Source organism: Ursus arctos, unplaced genomic scaffold (genome assembly GCF_023065955.2).
Source record: "Ursus arctos isolate Adak ecotype North America unplaced genomic scaffold, UrsArc2.0 scaffold_4, whole genome shotgun sequence".
NCBI lineage: Eukaryota > Metazoa > Chordata > Mammalia > Carnivora > Ursidae > Ursus > Ursus arctos.
Genome location: NW_026623056.1, coordinates 29,077,805 through 29,096,857, shown reverse-complemented (window position 1 = coordinate 29,096,857; position 19,053 = coordinate 29,077,805). Strand labels below are relative to the sequence as shown.

The 19,053-nt window shown below is 44.6% G+C and overlaps 1 protein-coding gene across 9 annotated transcripts in view; it reads left to right on the top strand.

The window, feature by feature from the left end:
- KALRN (kalirin RhoGEF kinase) overlaps positions 1-19,053 on the top strand; it is a 642,459-nt gene that overhangs the window by 356,981 nt on the left and 266,425 nt on the right. For all 9 annotated transcript variants that reach the window (XM_057306496.1, XM_048214817.2, XM_044382637.3 and 6 more), the window contains exons 15-16: positions 8,014-8,180; positions 15,525-15,644. In XM_057306496.1, coding sequence (XP_057162479.1) covers positions 8,014-8,180; positions 15,525-15,644 — 287 coding nt within the window. The remainder of the gene's footprint in view (positions 1-8,013; positions 8,181-15,524; positions 15,645-19,053) is intronic.

Genomic DNA, 19,053 nt, shown 5'->3' with positions numbered 1-19,053 from the left:
AATGGGGGAAACAAATAATGGCAATTTGCACAGATTCAGAAAAAATGGTGGCCTGCAGGAATAAACCGGGTGGGCTCCAAAAGTAGCCAGCTAGCCATGTGAATTGTATTCAAATGTATAGATGTGGGCTGTTCCCCCCCCCCCAGGCCCCCTCTCCTGTCCTCCACCCCCAGGGTGGCTCCTGGTCTCTGGCTCATGCCGCTCAGAGAGCCCCGTTTTGATTTAATCACTAGTCTGTGTGAGTGTTAGAAGTACTGATAAAAATTTATGGCCAGGTCATCTAATTTTATAACTTCTCAAGAAACCATGGCTGAGTTACCCAGGTTTCACTTCTTTTCATGTTCAAGCTTTATTCACTATCTATTCAGTAAATGCATGAACCCTTCCTGTGACACCCACCACTCTCTGAAATGGCCTTTGATGTTAGAACCGGAGAGAGCCACAGCAGTCCCATGGTCCAACTAGTCCAGGGGACAAGAAGTCACCCAGGGGGGCATGTGCCAGTAGAGTGCAGAACACAGACTCTACACCCAGCCCCACCGTTACCCTCCTCGCCGGGTACTCCCTGGCTCCTGTTCCTGACCCTCCAGGAAGAGGCTGACGGGGGTTCAGGCCATCGACTCTTTAAAACACAGTTGGGCGGTGTCCCTGTTGACCATGAAGAATATTTAGAGTCATGAGATTTTCAGGCAGACGTTAGCCATCAAACTCGACTGTAGGGGACTATGTTTGTTTTAAGGACCTGAAAGAATAAATAACAGCATTCAAAGAAGCTTCACTTCTCACCAGAGGAAAGACAATCTGGTAAATTCTGTACACTCTGCTCAGCAGAACCTTTCCGTGAATTTTCGTTTGTGTTGTGAACAGCTGCAGCTGCCCAGGCTTGTTTACACAGTGCAGACTGTGCCCCACATCGTCCCAGGAAGGGCCATTCATATTGCAGTCTTTGGGAGGGGGGTTCTTTTAAAAATGGCAGTGCTGGGCCCCAAGCCCAGAGATTCTGATTTAACTACCTCTGAATGGGACTTGGACATCAGCAAAAAACACCTCCTCAGGTGATCTCCTTTGCAGCCAGGGCTGAGAACCACAGGCAAGTTTAAGGGTCCCTAGAACCTGCCACCTCAGAATCTCTTGGGGTTTCTCCAAGCCCTTCGGGGGGTGCTGATGCACCGCGAGTCTAGGATCTCCTCGAAGTGTGGGCTGTGGACCAGCAGCACCAGCGTCACCTTTAAGAGCTGATTAAAAAGGTAGAGTTCCAGCGCTTATCCCAGACTTACAAATCTGGTCTGTCTGTTAACAAAATCTCCAGGTAAATCATGTGCCTGTGCAAGTTTGAGACACACGCTTGGCAATGGCTTATACATCTCTAAGGTTTTATTAGGGAAGGAGGGGGAACCATGATCCTTTCTCCGCCATTGAGAACCTTAGCTGGACTCAGGGTTTCACGGTAGAGCTTACTCTCGTGATGCTCACAGTAGCTGGCGATCCAGCCAAGGCTGGGAACCACGAGAGAATGAGGGGACGTAGGACAGAGGCTGGGACAGAGAGGCCTTGCAGGGATGCTCATCCTTCGTCCCTCAGTACTGATGCATCTGGCAGGAGGAAAGCTGGGATGCTGGCGTGACCTGGGCAGGCCCCTCTCTGTCCCAAGAGCCAGGTATCCATGGTAACAGAAAGCCGACCAGGAGCTGGCAGTCCCTGAAGATGGTCTGTGACTGCGGGTTAGCTGTGCTTGGTAGCCTCCTGAACCTTGAGGGCTGAATGGGTGAAAACACCCCAGGCAGACGGGCTGCCCACACCCGCAGTATCCTAATCTAGAAATGAGCTTTGTCAAAACAGGCTTGATTGGCCTCTTCAGCCCTCACTGCTGGTACTGGCTGTTCCCCGGCTCCTACCACAGCTAGCTGTTCAGTCTGGCATCGTCCATGAGGCTTCAAAGGGAATGAAGGGAGGGGTTTCTGGGAAGCTCACTTCCTCTGTGCTGCCGAATGCCGGGTCCTGCAGACGAGGCATGTACCCCATCTCTGGCTCAGAGGAATGGAGAGCAGGGGCGAGGAGCTGGGGGTGGACCCAGGGTGGGTCTTGCCCCCAGGTGGTTGAGGAATGCAGGACTTCAGTGACCCCGGACTGAGGCAGCAAATGTCTTGGTCATTGATGTTGTGTGTCTAATAAACTATATTTGAACTAAAGGTAAAATAAACTGCTGTCTTAGAAAAAAGACAATTAACAAAATTAAGTGTTTGGTTGGTGTTTAGCTTTCCATGCTAAGTTAACGAAGGGCTTACACTTTGGAAGTAGGGAATTTCCATACACTTATTTTCAGGGGTGCAGTTTGTAACGTTGAGCCAGGTTCCATAAATCCCTCTGGTGTTCCAATCGCTCTAACCAAAGCAAAGCCTTTGCTTTAAACCAGCATTAGCCTTAGGAATAGAAGGCAAAACAGGAACACTTTGTCTACTTGCTCATCATTCTCCCCTCGCTGTGGCATTTCCTGTTTTGGCCTCAAGTTGGGAGGTGCCAGGTTTTGCTGGAAAGAGTCAAGTTGGAGAAAACACGCTGACTGAAGTCAAGGTCCAATTCCACCATCAGCTAGCAGTCTGCCTTTGGAAAGTTCCTGTTCTTTCTCTTTAGACCTTTCTTCTTCTGTCTAGTGTGGGAGGTAGGCCTGGATTCCTGCAGTCCCCTCCAGTTCGTACTTGCCACGATGAGTCAGCCTGACCACCCCCAGTGGCTATGCCGCAGGTCTCTCCACTGAAATCTGACCACGTGACTATTCCATGTGGCCTTAGGAGTAAGAAGAGCTGCTTGTCTTGTGGACGTATTACTTTTGTGATCTAATCAAAGCATCAAGCTCTTTCTTTATGTGAGGTTTTTAAGTGAAAAATCTTTGGGATCTGTGGCAATGATACTTAAAGTTTACTGTGCTTGGGAAGAACCCAGCCCTAACATTTGAAAATAAATAAAAATAAATTAAGTGTGGTGGGGATCATTCTTCTTCTTGAGCATAGAGCTCAGAGTTTGGATGGGAGGGAAGAGTGCCTGGGTTGGCACCTGGCCACACCCTCCCTACCCGGCTGTGCTCCAGCATGCTACCCAATCTCTCCAAGCCTCACCTTCCTCTGGAAAACAGCAGTCATGAGAATACCCAGCACACAGGGTCATCATGAGCATGCAGTGCAATAATGCGTGAACAGGGTAAGAGCTTAAGGAAGTTTGGTAACTCTGATATGTTACTCTTGTATTCTAGCACGTACTGCATTCTCTTGCAGCCATGTGCTCCTGTAGCTTCTCACAGCATGAGGGCAGGACTCTTTCTTCCTTTTCTTTCCATTCCCAGCATCTAGCAGAGTGCTGATGTCTTGTACATAGCAAGTTCTCAATAAGAGTATTTGCTTAGTTAATGGAGTGAACATCAATGTGGGTGGAACAGATGCAGGAAAAAATAAGGGGCCACAAATAATTTCAGTTGCATCATCAAAGGAGAGAAAGGCCTGTTTTTTTCCAAAATGGAAGCTACTCTGGGGTTCATGGGAATGTGGATCTGATGGGGGCTGAGTGGAGGGAAAGAGAATGTAGATGTAAAACAATAGTTCTGGTCCTGGCTGCAGATTTAGAATCACCTGCAGAACTTAAAAGTACCAAGGTCTGGGCCCCACCCCTCAGGGAGTCTTGCTTAATTGGCCTGGAATGGGCCCAGATTTTTTTTTTTTTTAACTTCCCAGGTGATTCCATCCTACGGCCAGTGTTGAGAATGCTGATCTAAAAACCCGATTAAAGGACTTTGTCATTTCTGAACTGGGTGTTACATTGAGGGAGTGGCACAGAAAGAGGAGTGAGGAGGGGAGGGCTAGTCTCTCACTGAGGCAGGCTGATGTTAATGCACAAAGAACGCCTCTAGGTAGCACAGCCAGGAATAGCTATATCTTACCCCAGACCACAGCCACCTCCCTTCTTGAGGGAGCTAAAGGGTACCCTCAACCTGGCAGCAAAGAAAAGTACAGCGACGTGATTAACTGTAGCCTCGAACCTTAAACAACCACAGTGCCAACCATTCTGCTGACCGAGTATAGCATAAAGAATATCTCTGTCCTGGGTTGCTGGCCATGGTACCGTCTTATCCAGTGGTTTCCGTCTTGGTTATGTGTTGAATCACCCTGGGAACTTAAAGACTTCCTGATGCCTGGGTCCCACCCACAGAGAGTCTCCTTTTACTGCTCTGGGTGTGGCCAATGACACGGTGATTTTTAAAGTTCTCCAGATCTAATGTGAGCCAAGATTGAGAGCACTGGTCTAAGACCACCATCCAGACCATCACAGTTTCTAATGATGTGCACTGAGCAAGTCCATAAATAGCTCATGGTGAGATTTTCTATTTACATTTTTACAAGCCAATCAACAGTTCCATTAGTAATCAATAATGAATATGTTGTAATTAACCCAAAGGAAAGGAAAAAGTAGGAACATGGGTATTTTGAGCCTACTAAATGGTAGGCACTGTATGTACCTAATCTCACTAAGTCCTACGACACCCCCAGAAGTCATTTTTGGGATTGTTTTTACCCAAACTCAGAGAAGATATGGAGCCCAGAGATTCACTGTTCATAGGGGGCAGAGCATGAATTCAAACCTAAGTCTGTCCTTTCCCAGAGCTCGCAGGTGCTTTCCACCACAGCGCGTGACCTGAGCCCTTCCCTGCAGAGGCCGTGTGTTCACGGAAGAGCTTATTTATTGGGTGTTACGAGTCAAGCGCTGTACTGGGTGCAGAAGATGCAGAGATACATAAGACATGTGGTCCCGGCACCAGGGAGCCTGCATTCCTGCGATAACAGGGACAAGCTAATAAGGAACCACCCCCAAAGGGAATGTTCTGAGGGAAAGATGGGTACAGAACATTGTGGAAACATCAATACAGCTTGCCCTAAAGAGACTGACAAACTGTCTCCGTACTTGATGGAAAGAGCACATGGGTCTTGCTGCATTTCTGAGAGCCCCTAGGAAAACAGGACTGGGATTAGATTGAGAACAGAAATGTGAACACAAGCAAACTATTCGCTGTTGATTGATGGGTATTTACCAGTTGATGGGGGTTGACTGGGACTCACGTCGATGTGTGTGGGGGCAGTGGGAGGGAGGAGTGAGTGTCTGTCCTCCTAGGTGCCATTTCCTGTTCCTCACATTTGCTGTATCCGCAGCACGATGTGCGGTTGAGTGCAGAAGGGCAGTAGGCGTTGTTTTCCCCCATTTTGTTTCCTGTGTTCATCGCCCATAAAACCGTACCTAGGGAGATAGATGCACGTGAAGGGCTTGAGTCCCGGGGCAGCCTGGGAGCTGGTTGGGGAGGGTGTCCTAGGCAGGTGCCGGCCCCTTTGACGAGTTACCAGCTTAGAGGGTCCATTTACATGCAAGGTGGCAGAGGTGAGCCCCAGGCTTCCCAGAGAAAGACACGTTGCCCAAGTCCAGCATACTAAACATCAGAGATGCATGTGGAATGAAAAGGAGCCGGGAAAAACCTGCATTGGGGCTGGAAGCAGGGAAGAGCTTCTGCTCCCGCAGATGAATCTCAAATTACACTTCCAGAAAGTAAATATGGGAGTCAAGGGTCATCTCACTGTGCCGAGCACCGCAGAGATAGAAATTTTTGTTTTTCTTCTTATTTTTTATTTCAGTCAAGGAGAAGCTCTACCTCATCCCCTTGGTAATTGAGAATAGGAATGGAGGAGAGCTGACTGCCAAAAGAACAAGCCGTGCTTCTCTGTCTCCCACAGATATTTCAGGAGCTGGGATTTGGAATTATGAAACTGGTAGAAAAAAAATAAACACGAAAAGATACTGAAATTATTACCATGTAACATCAGAAGTTTTTTCCACTCTTCCATATTGTCCTTATATAAAACACTATTTTTGCCTCTAGAAATGAATTTCCCTTAGCATGCGTACACTCTCCTTACACTCCCACTGTATCCGGCAGGTGTGTTGGTGGTGGCGGGGACGAGTTTCTGCTGATGTGAGTCAGAATGCTGGGGAAGTCTCCCAGAGGGGACTTATTTTTAGATGACTATACATTGAGATTGGCAGGCTCCTTGAGGTGTGACCCCCATAGAAGTGCATTGCCCTTTGGGAATTGTAGTCCCAACCCCGTTGATGGTTGGGTCCCTATTTGTCAGCATCAGGAGCATAGCTGCACTGGGTCATAGACGACAGGACAGGGAGCCAGGGAAAGGATCTGGACTGAACTGAGAAGGTGCAGAGCCAGGTGGAGTCAGGGATCAGAAGGAGGCAAGCAATCCGGACAGAGGATTTTTGTAAAATTATGGGTCTGAGCAAGGTTGAATCAGTCAGAACCAAGAAACAATAGAGGTTTCTGGTGGCAGAAAGCAACCAAGTGGCAGATAGCAACCAAGAGGGCATGAATGCAAGAAGGCAGAAAGTGGAGAGCTTGAGTCAGAAATCAGGACAGCCATGGGTCTGTGTGTGTTATGTGACATGACAGAGGCTCCGCACACATTGTCTCATTTAATCCTCCCGACGAGCTCCTGAGCAGGGAGCTCCTGAGGTGGGCAGGTATGTAAAATCCTATTCCACATATGAGGAAAGCGAAGCTTCTGATGGCTTAGATAACTTGCCCATGTCCAGGATTCTGACTCAGGGCTGGCTCTAAAGCTAGCACATTCTTCATGTAGCCTTCGAGAGCTAAGGTAGGAATCAAAGTCAAGCCACTAGCAGACAAGAAGGCCTTTGATAACTAAGGCAGTTCCCTCACTCTGCATCAGAGTTCAATGACCCTTCCTGAAACACAGATCTGTTTGAGGAAGGCTACTCTAGTCCTGCTGGTGACGATGTATAAAGAGGAGTGCCAGCTTGCTGGAGAGCAAGTGTGTGTATCCACACTTGTGTGTTGAGAGAGGTATATAGAAAAAGTAAGGAAGGGGCGCCTGGGAGGCACAGTTGGTTAAGCATCTGACTCTTTGTTTTAGCTCAGGTCGCGATCTCAGGGTCGTGAGATTGAGCCCTGCGTCGGGCTCCGTGCTTAGCATGGAGTCTGCTTGAGATTCTTCGAGATTCTCCCTCTCTCTCTGTCCCTCCCCCTGCTCTCTCTCTTTCTAAAATAAATAAATCTGTAAAAAAAAGAAAAAGTAAGGCAGGTGGAGAGGGAGGTGGACAAAGAACGGAGCCACAGCTTCCGCCTGGTGGGTATTGACTCAAAGTCCCATCACAGGTCAGACAGTTGGCAGGTTATTAATACTGGGTGACGTATCCATAAACATTGGGAACTCTCGTCAGTGGCTGACTGGGCTTATTCATTGCTTTGAAAAAGCGGAAGGATGGTGAGCAAACTCTCCTTGTGTGGGCGCAACTTTAACATGGTTTTTGTAAATGGATAAGCACTCGGTACCCCTGTGCTATTGCTGGGGTATGTTTATCAGGTTGTTGGAGAACAATATATGAGAGCTAGCATGTATTTCTAAGAGTTGCTTTTTTTAGGGGGCCCAAGTAGTTGGCTAATAAAGGCACCCCTGCCCAGAGACTCTCATCTAAGTATAAATTGCATGTGACCCCCTAAAAGAGTGTGCCTTTGGCAGAAGATCCTGAGACAGGTTATTTTCGGTTTTGTTTTGCATTCCCCAATATGATCACAGAGCCTTACTTGTGAATATTATAGGTGTTAGCAAACCCCCCAGCAAAGTCCCCGGGGGGGACTGCCGAATGCTTTCTTCTCTGGGGAAGGACTTCCAAAGAACGACCTCTCTCTATAACTCCAGCTGCTAATAAGGAGCTGATCATCTGTTGAAATTCCCAGGCAAAGGATCAGATAATCCAAAAGAGGTGGCATGGTTTGAGCACCCCAAAGAAGAGTCCATTATGACATTGTCCAGCTTCACAGAGGGATGTGCAAAGGCCCGGAGGGTGCTGTGCCTGGCTATTGCCGCGTTCCTGCTTTCTTATGCATATTGAAGGAAATATGGTCTTTGTAGTACGAGCTCATTTTCCTTATGTCCTTTTTTTTAAAATCAGGAATTGAGTTGATCTGTGAGAAAGACATTGATCTGGCAGCCCAGGTGCAAGAGCTACTGGAGTTTCTCCATGAGAAGCAACACGAATTGGAGCTCAACGCAGAGCAGACCCATAAGCGGCTGGAGCAATGCCTCCAACTGCGGCACCTGCAGGCCGAGGTCAAACAGGTGAGCCCGGCCCCTCCACCTTCCACCCCCGGTCTGGGCTCCCCCCACCAGGCCCCAGGCCTGTTCCTGGTGTGTGTGTGGGGGGAGGTGTACATAGCCACCAGTGTCACCAAAACTTAGAAAATGGGTAAGCAAAGGAGTGGTTGTTCGGTTTCTGGAAGTGAGACTGCTCTCTGTTGCATCTAACAACTAGATCTGATGGTACAAGGGGCAAACTATATTAGTTTTCTCTCCTAACAATCTAAGGAGAGCATTCGCAACTTTCCCAAGTTGTCCTCAGTCGTTGAACCTGTTCTCTTCCTTTCTATCCTCCATCCTGACACACAGTTCATGTAAAATGCAAATCCTTCATCAATAAACATGGTCAGGCTTTAGAGCCCGGTGGTTAACGTGGGACATCTGAGGGCCTAGTGCAGCGCCCGACACATAGATGATAGTAAGTAGTAGCAGTTTCCCTCGTTCTTTTCAATATGCATGTGCAGCTTATAAGAAAATTGTCTTGCCCTATTAAAGTCAATTAAAAATGAGATATTATACTAGCCATTTTACCAAAGGACTTACCCAGGCCTCTAGGAACCTCTAGGAAAACACAGGAACCAATGATGCTTTTTATTTTTTTTATTTATTTATTTTTTTTTAAGATTTTATTTATTTATTTAACAGAGATAGCCAGAGACAGACGGAACACAAGCAGGAGGAGTGGGAGAGGAAGAAGCAGGCTCATAGTGGAGGAGCCTGATGTGGGGCTCGATCCCATAACGCCGGGATCACGCCCTGAGCCGAAGGCAGGCGTTTAACCGCTGTGCCACCCAGGCGCCCCCAATGATGCTTTTTAAAATGTTACATATTTATATTATGAACAGATTCAGTTTTAATTAGCAGCATAATGAATGGAGATTTTTTATTTAGACAAAGTGGGGTTGAAGAAATACAAATACATAATAGTTTAATTTATTGAGTGCTGGGTACCTTTTACACCTGTCTCTCCATCAATCCTCACAACCATTCTCCGAAGCAGATCTTATTCCCGATTTACTGATGAGGCCACTGAAGCTTAGAGAGGTCATCAGAAAATGGTCACATGGAGCAAAGAGCATGTCATCACCCTCTACTGGTCTAGGAGGGCTTCCTGGCTGGGGGCGGGGGTCTCCAGCCATTCCATGATAGTTCCCTCTTCTCCACACTCTTTCAGACAATCCCACCCCTGCTCCCTGAAGGCAGAGCCCCACCCAAAATATCCCAAGCAGAGAAACATCTTCCTGTTAAACATTTTTTCTTATGCACCGTGGCTATTACACTGTCTTATTTAACTCTTAATTTGGTACAGGGGACAAAAACACCATATTTTATTTAATCATTGCTGTTCTCTTATATTCAGAGTATTTCTTGTTAATGCCTGGGTCTTAGTTATTATATTGTTATTTATTATCATGGGCAAAATTGTCTTCTCTGCTCTGCTTCTCCCGAGCAGGGCTCAGCCAGAGTCCACACACACTGCTAAAGATCGGTCCTCAGCACAGGTGAAATCGCTGAGCACCAAGGCAGGCTGGATCACAGGGCTGCCATCCAGATTGCTTTCTGTGTAATTACACTGGGATCACACCAGAATCTCTGGAGAGACTTGGTGGAAACCCTAGCAGACCCAGAGCAGTGATGAGTATACAAAGTCTGAGACTCTTGGTAGTAATGATAGTACTTACTTTTCAGAGGAGAAGTTCTTTCTCATTTATAATCTCACTTTAAGAGAGGAGACCCATGGGGGAAACAGGTGTATGTTACAAGTGGGGAAACTGAGATGGTATAGGATTAGTGTTCCCAGGGCCTGCTGACTAGTTAGCGGAAACTTGAGCCCATGCTTCCTTTATCAACAGTCCCATGGTTTGCCTCTTCTGGGCCCCACTCCTGCCCTAGGACTCCAGGGAAAATAGAAAGAAGCCCTCCAGCAGAAATAGCCTGGGATTTTCCTGGCCTTCACAGCACCACGTCTGAGAAGACAGGCTCGCGTGGCCTGTGCCTGGCAGAGAAGGTGGCACCTACCTGATCAGTCGGCAGGCTCTGACAGGTCATGGGAGCCCTCCGCTGTTCATATACTGTTACTTCCGCCAGCCGAAGGTGGCGGGAGAGAACAAAACAGATAACAGGAAAATCATTCCATTTGTCTGTGCAATGAAATAGATGCTTTTGTTCCTGGTTTTTAATTTTATTTATTTTTTGTTCCAACCTTAGTAGAGTCAACTCCCTAATTATGTTTTCCTTGACTTGTGTGAAAACGGAGATGGTTTTTTATCCTCTGAGTATACATTCTGTATAGGGTGGGGAGTTGGGATGATGCTAGGTAGTTTGTCAAATGGGGAAGTAGGTTGTCTGTATATGAATAATCCGGGCTTGACGGATATCTGGATACATTCCCATTCAGTATTTCTTGAGTTGGAGGACAAAACATTTTTCTGCAGGAGAAAGTTGCTTCTCCCTGCCATGGTGAGGATGGCACAGAGAGGATTGTAGTTCAAAAACATACTGGATTGCTTGAGTCAGACTGTGGGAAACCCACGAAGGCCTTGGTAAAGGACAGTGGCCTTGGGAGGTGCCAAGGGATTGCTGCTTAGTTAAGCCACCATGCCTCATTAGACAGACTTGTTTTCCTTGTCAGTGTAGGGCTCTTTCTTTTGGGAGTCATCTGATCCAGTTTCAGAGAAGGCATTTGTGTTTGATGGAAGTTGGTGGAGCAGGAAATATTGATTTGGAAGCTGTTGACACTTGGAAAGAGGGAGTTAATTTAGATGTCAGTATTGATCAGTGGAGCTAAATTTAGACACAAGTTTGAGAGTTTCTCTTTTGAATATACTCAAAAGAAGAAAAAGAAGGCAAGAAAAAAGACACCTTAATTGAAATGCCATTAATGGGGATGGAAAGGGAGAGAACAATGTGCTGCTACACGGTTGTGTCATTAGCGCCCATAAATGAGAGGTTTAGATTTGGCCATCATAACTATAGTGTAGTTACAGCACCATTATATTAAACTGAGGCTTTGTGGGGAGATGATGCCACAGATGTCAGACTGAAAATTGTTGTCAAGGGTTGAGAACAAATGAAATTATTTAATGTGACTGATGTTCTTTTTGGGGTTACGTGGGGCTCTGTATCTTAGATCGATGGCCCAGACACCTCTGGAGAAATGTTGACTCTTTAAGGGAATTCACTCCCCTGATTACAACCCACGGTCTGGGGCCCTAGAATACTCAGATGCCCCCTTTCTTCTAGAAAAATAGTTCAGTTTAATCCCCAGCCCCACAGAATGCTCTGACTGCTTTCCAGGAAAATTACTACTCTGGCAAAGATGACCTCACATTTACTAGATTATCCAAGAAGATTTGAAAAACCTACTTAATGGGCATAAAACTAAGTGAATTTCCATATGTATTCCTGCAGAACAGTGCCTTTAGCAGGAAACAAGCCAAAATGGATTTTTTTTAAAGATTTATTTATTTATTTATTTGACAGAGATAGAGACAGCCAGCGAGAGAGGGAACACAAGCAGGGGGAGTGGGAGAGGAAGAAGCAGGCTCATAGCGGAGGAGCCTGATGTGGGGCTCGATCCCATAACGCCGGGATCACGCCCTGAGCTGAAGGCAGGCGCTTAACCGCTGTGCCACCCAGGCGCCCCGCCAAAATGGATTTGTAAGCTATTGGGGCTCTAAGATATGGGAAAAGAAATCATACTTATTTGTCTACTAAAGACGTTGACTTGAATTACCCCTGTGGACCAAATACTGACCAAAATTTGCTTATGATTAAAATGAACAGTGAGAACGAAGGAAGAAATACTATCCTATCAAGAATACTGCTGTGTTCATTCTGTGCACTGTATGTAAAGCTAGAAAGGAGTTGGGGTAGATCCAAGAGAGAGACGACCAAAGGGACGAGCATTTGTTTCAAAGTGGAAAAAATTAAGAAGACCCATGGTCACAGTCTGTAAAACCAGGAAGGATGATCACATATAATCTCTTACATTATGAATCTTTAGAGCTAAGAAACGCTGGAACTGTGTATGGCCGGCTCCGAGCTACTATCCGAGGGGCCGGCCATTTTCCTGTGGCCAGAGTTTCAGAAATGACTGTGCCTTGTGGTAACAGCGGGTCTTCGAGTCAGAGGCCTTGAGGGCGTCTTCATAGCTTTATTGTCGGTGTGACCTAGAGAACACAGCCTATACAAGCAGCTTCCCGCGTAGCGGTTCATGGGGACAGCTTGCCTTGCTTAGATGGCATCATCGTTTGTGGACATCCACACCCAGTTAAACAAATCCAGTCTTCCCGCTGGGGTTTGCTGTGCTTCCTTGGCCTGAGAAAGCTGTAGACCCCCATCTTCAGTTCACCCTCTCAGCCCAGACCGAGCTGAATTCTTGGCCAGCTCCTGAGTCCCCGAGCAGCAATCAGCAATACTCCCTGGGCCCCTCATTTTTATAGACCTGACTTTCTCTGGTGTCCTAGTTGTAGGGCAGGTCTCTGAGTTTTGAAAGAAGTGTGGAATGTGAGGATTCAAAGTGACCCTCCAAGGTCATCTCACCTATAGGTAAATGGTTGCCTAAGATAATTGATCAACATAAAATGCTCATATTATGCATCACATTTTATGGTTTGCAGAACACTTGTACATGATGTCTCTGAGGCCACACGGGATTAGTAAAAACAACATTTGTTATTACAATGTTTCCTCTACTCTTTTGCACTCATTTGGATGCTCGTAGAAGAAATAACCAGTTTTGTGAACTGGGAAAATCAAGGATGACAGAAATAGAAAATTATACTGACAAGGGTCGTCGTGATCAGACAACAGAGAATGGTGCTAACAAAACAGCTGGGGTTCCCACATCACCTCTCAATATGGCAGTAAGCTCTACAGATTCTGGGACAAAAATCAGTAGTCCTAGGCTTTTTTCCTTCTCAGTGTGAGAGGCATAAATGTAGAATCATAGAATTCCCTATCTTTGCGAAACTAAACATCCCCACCTCTCCCATCAGCAGGCCTTTCGTCTCACAGCATGTTGCATCCACCCTGCTGTGGGGAGAAGGGAATGTGCTATTACCCTAACTTTGCAAAAGAGAAAACCGAGGCTCAGAGGGTTGAATGGTTTTGCCAGGTAGTAAAAAAGCCAGGTGTTCTAACCTCAGATTTTGTATTTTTTTTCTTCACTATCCCAGCCCTGCTTCTGGGACAGACTCAGTTATAGGGATCAGTCCCAGCCCTGAACCTAAGCCATGGATAGAAATGTGCATTTTTATCTTCCTAAAATCAAAACTCTCACATTAGAGACCTGGGTTGCCTTTGTAAATAGCATTGGGGAAATAAAACCAAACAGGGATATCAAGGATACAGCATGACTTAATGAAAGGTGCCGAGACTGAAGTCTACGATAGTAAAGCTATCTAAACGGAAAGCTAGTAAATGGAGATCCCCACCACCAGAGCTATAACTGATGTTTCCAGTTGGCTGAAACTAGAGAGGAGCAGATGCCAGCAAGACTCAGGAAGCCCAGAGGGAGTCAAATTGCCCCTCAAACGTTGATTTGTGATGTACACGAAGTAAATGTTTCTCTGACACCCTCAAATGAATCTTGAACCAAGCAAAATGCAATGAATCATGGCAGAAGGACTTGCATAGTTCAAAGTATACATTGTGAGCTCCATTTTCCAAAGAGCTGAAGCATTTGAGCATACCATCCATGTATGCATGTACCCAAACTTACAGGCAGCTTTTGGAAATCATTAGCACCTCTAGCCAGCCAGCCCCAGTACACCACTGGCATCAGAGATTTCACACATACACTCTGAGCCGTTATATCTGCAACTAATTGCTTTGCAGATTTGGCATCTCATCCACAATCTGCCAGACTGGCCATGAATTAACATCTCAATCCAAATAGCCCAGCTTCAGCAGGATTTTCGCCCCAGTGTTATCCATGTACAATATGTCATCAGTCATAGTCTGCCCAAGGAGGAAATTTGAGAAATGCCTGTGAGGATTATGGGAGAGGAGAGACCAGTCTTAGTATTTTTCTAATTGTTTAGCATGAAGAAGTTGAGAAAAAAAATCTGCAAAAATCTGAAACAGATTGTGGTATCTTCTCCTTTGCCTTGAAGTAACAGATGGATGATATTTACTGATCTTGAAATTTCAGAAGAATTTTTATATCCTCTCTAAGCAAACCCTTAGACTCCCTAATAAAGAAAATATTTAGCAATTTTCTGGAGACCAGACACAAGGTATATTTTCAAGGCCTGATTCTTTCAGTGTGATTGTTTGCACTTGACTCAAGATCTTAGCTGGAGAATTGCCACATGCCCATTTCACCTAGGACTGTCTAGACAGTGTCAGCTGTTTCTCCTTCTATTCTAATATTCCCTAGCTGCACTTTCTTTCCCCCAGTACTAATTAAGGTCACCTAGAAATTTTACTTAGCCTAGCCATTGCCTCTAGATAATTTAAATCAATTAGAACTTATTCTCCCTTTTTCTAATGATCCATTGTATGGATTATTTATGCAGTTTTACTTGTTTTCTTTCTCCTTCCTCCTCCCTTTGGGTTGTTTATCTGTCAGAGCTCAAACCTGTCTATTCTTAACAATTTGCAAGGCATTGGAGGTTGGACCCACCGTTCAGGTGTAATTTAGATATTGTCTATAGTTAATTGTTCCCTTTTTCAAAAATATTACTGCACACTCACCATTTGTAAGGCACCATACTAGGCACTGTGTGAGACTAAAGCATGACTCATACTGCCCTAGTCTTCCAGAAGTTTACGTTTGGGGGGAGGAGGTATGGTAGGATGTTGAAATATAGGTCCAAACAACTGAACAAGGCAGTCTCTGGTGAGTGCTACGAAGGTGGTATGGTGTGGTTTTACTAAAAGAAGAAGAGCTGTTTCTAACTGGTGTAATTGGGTTTGGTGTCTGAACTGGGCTTTTAAAGAAAGAAAAGAATGCCAATATATGGAATTTATTTACTTACACCATTCTACATTCTAGAGAGAACCTCAGAAATGTACATACCATACAATCAGGTAATGTTTAAATTGAATGGGTAAGGAAATTGGAACAGTGGGTAAATAAGGGTGGAAAAGAATATATGTGTCTAAGAATGAGGTTGATACTTACAATAAGCACATTATGGCCCAAGGTGCCAGGTAAGATGGCAGCGATGAACATTTTAATTATCCAGAGCCTTCCCATCCTCTCTCCAAGTGCAGTCAGAAGATAGCAAGGTCTGACTTAAGGACCCGTTGGAGAAAGCAACAGCTCTGGGGAGGTTGCGAAGGCCGTTCATCTGTGTTCTTGTCCTGACTCCCTAGGTCCTGGGATGGATCCGCAATGGGGAGTCAATGCTCAGTGCCAGCCTGGTCAATGCCAGCTCTTTGTCCGAGGCAGAACAGCTGCAGCGGGAACACGAGCAGTTCCAATTGGCAATCGAGGTAACACCCAAATCTGACTCCTCCTGACTCCCTTCCCCTTTCTGCTCTGCATTGCAGGCAGGTTGATGCCTCAAGATGTGGGCATCCCTTTAGGTAGTGAAGCCCTTACTTTTTCTAGTTAAATGGTCTGGGTAGCCTCCCCATTATGCAGGAATTGATGGGGAAGCAAATGCAGGGTGTCATCACCCCAAGGAGACCAAGTATCGGAAGACAAGTGTTCACACCACAAATGTGCATCTTGGTTACTCACTGATAACTTTAACCATAAGGCCCCTGGTACTTTGAGTTTTTGTACATTCTGGACTATACACCGTGTGAGACAAGTGAAGCCAAAAGGTTAGAAGTCATGTCCAGTTGAGGAGCCCTCAGAATAGAGGATAAACAAGAACAAAAGTCATTAGTATTCCATTTTAAAACATTTGATTTCAATGTAATATTTAGATTTCAATGTCAGATTCTGCCTTTTAACGAGAACAATGAACACCGGAGCAGGTTGTAGTAGTTTGCTTCGCTGAAAGTAGTTGTTTGATAATACTGATAGAAGCCACGTTTCAAGAATGAACTGAAACCAGAAGTTCACCAACTGACACTTGTTCTAAAGGTTATTTTAAAATAAAATACCTCTTACAATAATCTAAATTTTGTCAACTTGCTTTAAATAATACCTTTAATTATCCTTTCTACTAGAACATTCTCCTTCCCAAAGAGACTTGAGCTGATTGCTTTAGAGTGATATGGGGAAAAGAGCAGGAAATGGGACATGGGAACTATATTAAAAATAAAGTAAGTTCAGTACCAGTGGGAACAGAGAGGAAGCTTCAAAGACATTCGTTACTTGTGGTTCCGTTTAAAACTCAACCCGTTTTGAATGTGTAAGAAATGCAAAGGTGTTATTTTCTACTAAAAAATTGTTAAGGAGAATTTTCCACAACGATGATAACATTTTAACTGTTTGCGCCTATATCTTTCATACAGCAATCAACTGATTACTGACCATTTTTAAACTAGTATTAATTGATTTCAACCATTTAATTTTCTAGAAATCATCTTGTATGTATAAACATAGCATTAACATAAATGACATGTTTCTATTAGGTGCCTGCTCTCTTCTTAGGAAGCATTACTAATAGTAGTTTACCGTCTGGGATTTGAGATTTTCAAATAGACTATATATTGCGCACACAGTGTGGGCAAATCATCTTCTGAGGAGGAACTCAGCCGAGGAGAGAGGCTTTATTATCATCAGCTGCCTCTGTCTCAGTTTACTGGCGTACACAAATATGAAAGTGTTAAGATCATTGCCCATCAAGGGAAAATCAGGATTGGGGTCACAATCGAGAACCAGGCACACATGCCTGCCGTAGCAAGGCAGCGTGAGGAGAACAGAGGTTGGGCAGACAGACCAGGGGCGTGGCATGAAGCTGTGAGAGTGTGAGGCAGCGAGAAGACCACTGTTGGCCACACCTCCTCCTCATTTATCTCAAAAGTGAAGGTTAACCCGCACTACCAGGTAATTAACTTTCCAGTCCCATAAGCAAATGGTGGGCCAATAAAACCAAGTATCATGAGTTACTAGAGCATTTCAACAAGCCAGTGGAAAACAGTGGCTGAAGGCATTAGCAGTGCTAGTGCAATGACCAAATTCCACGGCTTGCATGAGTAGTATGTATTAATTTGTAACAGTGCCCTTGCACCCTTATAGAATAGAAGCTTACTAAGCATGTATGTCTCTTAATTACATGGGTGCAACTTGATCAAATATTCTTGGAATTGATATTGAGATCCCATGAGGCCCCTGTGGAGTAAGTTTGTGGTCTGAAGAGATGGCAGAGCAGATAGGATTTCTGGAAGATCATGGGAATGGAGTGTAAGCAGGGTCTGCAGCGTAGCTAAAATAATGAACTTCAAATATGCTCCTTCTCCAGGTAGCCTTGTGCTTCTCTCTGAAAGTGTTGGTTTAGACCAGGTTCTGCATCAGGGGGAAGATATGCCAGGGAAGATTTACGCAGTTTGAAAGAGTATCTAACTAGTCTAGTTTGACTTGGCCCATTTTGGTGGTAATTACTTACTAGAGGCCTTTCCAGTGATTACTGATAGAGAACGTAATTTGACTTCTTGGACCCTAAGAAAGAATCCTAGGTTCCGTAAGGGAAAACAAAATAGCTATGGGTAGGATGACTAGATAATTTATAACTGAGATACTTCTAAGAGGGAAGAAGGGAACTATTAATAACTCAGCTAGAAAAATAGGCATATACTAGAACTATCACAGGCAGACTAGGATGTCTGTCACCCTCGCTTGGGTGGCCTTATTGGTTTAAAGGTTTTAGTCTCCCTAAAGAAGATCAGAATTTTTACCTAAAATACCCTGAATTTGAGGAAAAAAGAACCTTTCAGAACAGAGAACAGCACACAGCACCCAGAAGCATAGCTTTACCAACAACCCCAAATTATTGTTTGTTAGTATGCAAAATGGTTTGGCTGATGTGTCTTTAAGAGCTGTGACTATCACAGAGACAAGCTCAGTTTTGAAATCAATTTTATTTGAAATCCTCTTATGTATTTTAAGCATAAGCATTATGGCAGAATAAGTAGTTAAAACTGGGTAATAAATCCAATTGATTTGGTTCCATTTTCTTCCATGTACTCCCATGTTAACATCATATATTAACATCCCTGGTAATCCATGTTTTAAAGATATAACACTCAATAGGATTAGATAATAGTAGAAATAAATGCATAATAATGACTCAAGCTTATCAAAGCAAAGACTATGTCATGTGCATAAGAGTTTGTCATTTGGAAATTAAAGGGGATGGAGTTCCAAGGACTATCAGATGATAATGAGCTTCAGAATAAGGAAGAGGATTTATTACATAGCCTAAATTATAGGACAATTAGAGTTAGTCCTTCACTCTCAGAGAAAAAGACATAATAATGGGGTTTTGATGACAATTATATGCTGGTTTCATATATTGAGGAGAAGCCAGTTAATTATCATAATCACTAATGTTCATTTGGTGAAGCCTTCCTCTGCATGAAGCACTGTAGATACCATTCTAACTCCAGAGATAAAATAATGTGGTGTGATATGGTGGGAATGAACATAGGAATAGTCAAACCTGAATCTTATTCCTTGTTTCATCACCTCCGTGGTTGTATGTTTTTGGGCAAGTCACTCAACCAGCCTCAGCTTCTGGTTTTAATTTGTGAAGTGGGAATAATAATATCCACCTTGCCGTGGTGTCATAAGAACTAGAACAAATAGGCATAAGCATAGTGCCTAGCACAGAGTATACCCTTGGAGAAATGACAGTTATTAAAGTGATTTTTAAAACAGTGTTTGCCTTGAGAGTTTCACAGTCTAAGTATGGAAAATCAGCCAAATGTATTAGATGAGCGATATAGC